The sequence below is a fragment of the Tubulanus polymorphus genome, chromosome 12 (assembly GCF_964204645.1).
Source record: "Tubulanus polymorphus chromosome 12, tnTubPoly1.2, whole genome shotgun sequence".
Classification (NCBI taxonomy): domain Eukaryota; kingdom Metazoa; phylum Nemertea; class Palaeonemertea; order Tubulaniformes; family Tubulanidae; genus Tubulanus; species Tubulanus polymorphus.
The window spans coordinates 6,541,409-6,545,794 of NC_134036.1; the positions used below are offsets into that span (position 1 = coordinate 6,541,409).

Here is a 4,386-nt window from a genome sequence, read left to right on the forward strand (position 1 = left end):
AAGTGTATCATTAGATCGATTCATTGAATATATTTTGTGACATTCGTTAAAAATTCAGTTGGACTAGGGTAACCGGACGTATTTTGCGGAGAGCGGTAATGGCTTTCGGCTAACGTCATCGGTACTTCGATGTCTTACAGCTTTATCAGGGATTCGCCCTGGGAACCCGCGTTTCAGATATGATAGAAAAATACACAAAACAAATCATGACGATTGTAATGTGAGGCAACGATTGGAATCAAATAGTTGACTGCTGGATATAGTCACAAATAAACTGGCGTTTGTTTGTCCTGCCAGGCCGCTTACCGCGAATTCGATTCAATATTAGAGCGCTATTAACATCTTTAATCTTGCTCTAAAGGCATTACCGTCATCAAATATGCTGTCATTTATATGCTGTTTATCATTTATTATAGCCTACATTGCTGTTTTACAATTATTTGAAAAAAAATCAATGAAATGACAAAGGATTATAATTAACACAGAATTGAGCGTTTCGGCAATTCTGTGATTCTGTGATTCAGCGAAGTTCGAACACCCGCTCCCGTCTGTGCTATGGAACCATTCCGAAAAACTGCGCAATGGGCCTGTCCCCCTCCCCTCCAAGAACCATTCTGAAACGTTGTCTATGGACCGGCAACATGGTCAGAACATATAAGGCCAAGTCCAATCATACTAATTTTGATCCAAAGATTACGTGTATGAATGTCTTAACCGATGTTTTGAACAACTCAGTGTGAGTGAACCGTGTCTGCACTTTTACGATGCTGCGTTGCGTGTCCGAAGTCAGGTCAGGTCAGTAGATTACTAAGGAAATGAACCTGAACTAAAGAAACAGCCATGCACGGTATCATTACCTTCTGGATCAAATCGGGAGTCCTTCCTCTTGGCAAGAGTTCATTGCGACTCGAAACGCATAGACTGTATACAAATATATCCCGATTCGTTTGAATAGTTTATGATATGACATTTCACCATTCACAATGAATAGCGAATATTCATTTTTTCGCAATGACAAATCTCGACTACTGAGTTAATTCTGTCAGATTTCTGAGCATCGACTTTTAATTTCGGTGCCGAGAATAAACTGCGAACTTCTAAAAATGATACACGGCTTTCATTCGCGTTTAAGTATTTAGATAGTCAGTCTTCAAATTAACGTCAATCATGAATTCTACCCAGCCGCAAATTGGTCGCCCTTACGCTAGTTTCATCGTGCTCATGTCCGTGGTAAACAGATCCGGCGCATCCCGATACTTGTCATCAGTCATTCTAGCCGTTCTGTTCGCGTTAGGAGCCTTCGGAAATTCGGCTACTTTCCTGATAATGACGACCCAAAGATTCCGCAACTTATCTTACGTCAACTATCTTATCGTTTTGTCTTTGACTGATTTCGTGATCTGTATCAATTTCACGTTAATGCCCGTCCTGCAATTCGCTCTGTTCAATCAACGCGTAGATCCGATATTCCTGATGAAATCGCTGATCAGTTGCCGGATCTACGAGTTTGTAATGGCGCTCGCGTCATCTACTAGTTCCTGGTTGATAGTAGCTATATCTCTGGAACGCGCGGCCGTCGTGTTCTTCCCGTTCGCATCTCGTTCGATATGTACACCGACATTCGCCAGATTTACTATAACGATTATAACCGCGGCGAACGCGCTGTTCATATATTTCCTACCCATAATGTCGAAACAGTATTCGGAACGGTATCTCGGCTGTTACTACGAATCGTCTAACCAACTTCAATTCCTCACCGTAATCGTCATCTACCTTTACATCGTCCCGTTAACCGTGATAATCGCGTCGAATACCGTTATAGTAATTCGGTTACTATTCGCGGGTTCGAAATTCGTATCGTCCGATAGGAAAACAACGAAATCGAAACGTACGACGATAATGCTCGTAACGGTTTCACTGGCGTTCGCGACGTTTACGCTACCGTCCACTATCACCACGTTATCGCCGATCCCTTTCGGACTGAAACAATTTCTTTACGATATATTCGTCCAGTTTCACGTTTGTAACTATGTCGTTAACTTTTACGTATATCTTTTACTGGGAAGAAAGATTCGCGAATATTTCTGCGCAAAAGTCTGTTGCAGAATATCGGACCAATAGAAATTGATATCATCTCAATCCGTTATAACGTGAAAAATCATTACGGTGTATTTGTTAGAGAATGTCTGGAGAATTTTCATTTGTTAAATCACTATTTATATGTATAGAATTTGTACCAAGTTGCGACTATAAGGCGAACCGCATATGCGCAATGAGACACAAAGAGGACAATGAGGATGAAAGGGCCAACTGGCTCATGCATCTACTACTAAATTGTGAAAAAAAGATACACGTGTACAATACAGTTAATTTCATTTTTCTCCCAAAAATCAAAAATAGATTTCGAAATTAATTTTCAAAAAAATTTCAAAATTTAATCCCAAAAAGAAAAGAGTTTTTCTGATCATTTTTGTCTTTCTGTTTCGAGCAGTCGAAAAGATCGCTTTTCCGGTATTGGGCTGTTATAAAATGAATTATCAACAGTAAATCTACTCACCATTAATTTCTTTAAGCTGTTTCAGAGCCATCCCGATCTATGTATCGACTCACGTCGCTAGGGCTATCATGAGACGTAGATTTCACCCTGTTATCTGTAAAATATAAACCAACAGTGAACTTACAGTAAAAGAAATCTAAGTTTAATATCCTGGTGCAGAACAGACAGACGTAGAAATTGAAATGAGACCGGTCCCGGCACGCGACTTAAAAATCAGTAAATTCGAGAATGTTTGCGGAGTCTCCCATACATAGAAATCCATTTCAAAACACGACAGTGTTAAGCCATACGCGGGCTTATCGCGGCATTTCAATATTCCATCCTCGAGCAAAAATCGAGTTAAATTTATCGAATAATAAATCCCACAACCTGGAAAACATATATAGCATATCGGGTGCATAATTGCATATTTTTTACATCATTTCGAAGATTGAAATCAACTTTTAGCGATAGAAAAACCTTCGAGGCTCGTGTCTTTAATTTTTCGTATTTTCAATAGACACTATGAACATTATCGCCACCTATCAGTTTTATGGGCATTCAAACGAATGTAAAATACACTATAAAGCATACAAGTGTCGTTTGAGCCGCCAGGTTTGACTAGTTTGCCATCTAGCGAAAAATTGGGTAACTAGGTCAGTCAAGCGTTACGCGTCATCGTAAAAAAAACATTACATCAACGCACCTCATATGACGTCGCCAGCAAACTTCTTAATTAACGGGTTATCAATATAACTGGCGCCATTCATATCGGGGAATTTGTGGTAACTAAACCGAATTTACGGAAAATGTGATACAGTCGTTATTTGGGGGTCTCAGTCTCTCACCGATTTTGAAACCGTTTCCCCTGTTCGCAAATAGGGTAACATTTGAACCTGTCTAGATTGCTTTCGTTTCGTTTTCATTAGAAAAGCGTTCATTCATTCGATCAGCTGAGTATATGGAATACTATACAGCGAAACCTGATAACAACGAACTTCACGGGACCAGAAAATCAGTTCGTTATCACCGATAGTTCTTCACGTCCAGTATGAAAACAATTTAATTTTCTTACTCTGGACACTTTTTTCTATTTACAATATCCGACGAATCGTTGTATCCGAGTTCGTTATGACGAGGTTGCACTGTGTTATTGGGTGGTCGACGAGAATAAGAATCGAGGAAGAAATAACTGGAATAGGAGAAAATAGAAATCGATTTTAAACAACTGAAATGTGTAAATCGAGGCGAACTAACCATTCGATAACTTGTCTTACTTTGGAAAGTATCAAAATGAGACCCCGGTAACACTGAGAGTATAACCTAAGGGTTGTAGCGTATGTATATTTTCTAGTCTCCTGTAGATCGCTGTAGCTCTCAGTTGAAACGCTTTTTTCAATAAATAGAAACACGAAATAAGAATCAAATTCTACTAGGCCTGATCGAAAACAACGCCTTCAGTTGATTTCGAAAGCGACGCCACGAGACTAATCGCTTTTTTCATTAAATAGAAACACGAAATAAGAATCAAATTCTACTAGGCCTGATCGAAAACAACGCCTTCAGTTGATTTCGAAAGCGACGCCACGAGACTAATCGCTTTTTTCATTAAATAGAAACACGAATGAGAACTAACGTCAGAGTTAAACTACGGTCACTGCTGCTGCTGCTGCTGCTGTTAGAGGTTTGATCATTTGTAGACATGTTTTTTCTCGCTGCTCCTGCGCGTCTCAACGTGAAAATACATCGAATAGTTATCAGAACCACTATCACTGTCGGGATTATAGTAAATATAGGAGCGCGGACAAACACATCATAGTATCTCAGATATCTATTTGTAGCTAATGGTG

The 4,386-nt window shown here is 39.6% G+C and overlaps 1 protein-coding gene across 1 annotated transcript; it reads left to right on the forward strand.

Moving 5' to 3' along the window:
- Positions 1-1,167: 1,167 nt before the first annotated feature.
- Positions 1,168-2,121, forward strand: LOC141914234 (uncharacterized). The gene has a single exon (XM_074805501.1). It carries the CDS (start codon positions 1,168-1,170, stop codon positions 2,119-2,121), a length of 954 nt encoding a protein of 317 aa, XP_074661602.1.
- The last annotated feature ends 2,265 nt before the right edge of the window (positions 2,122-4,386 follow it).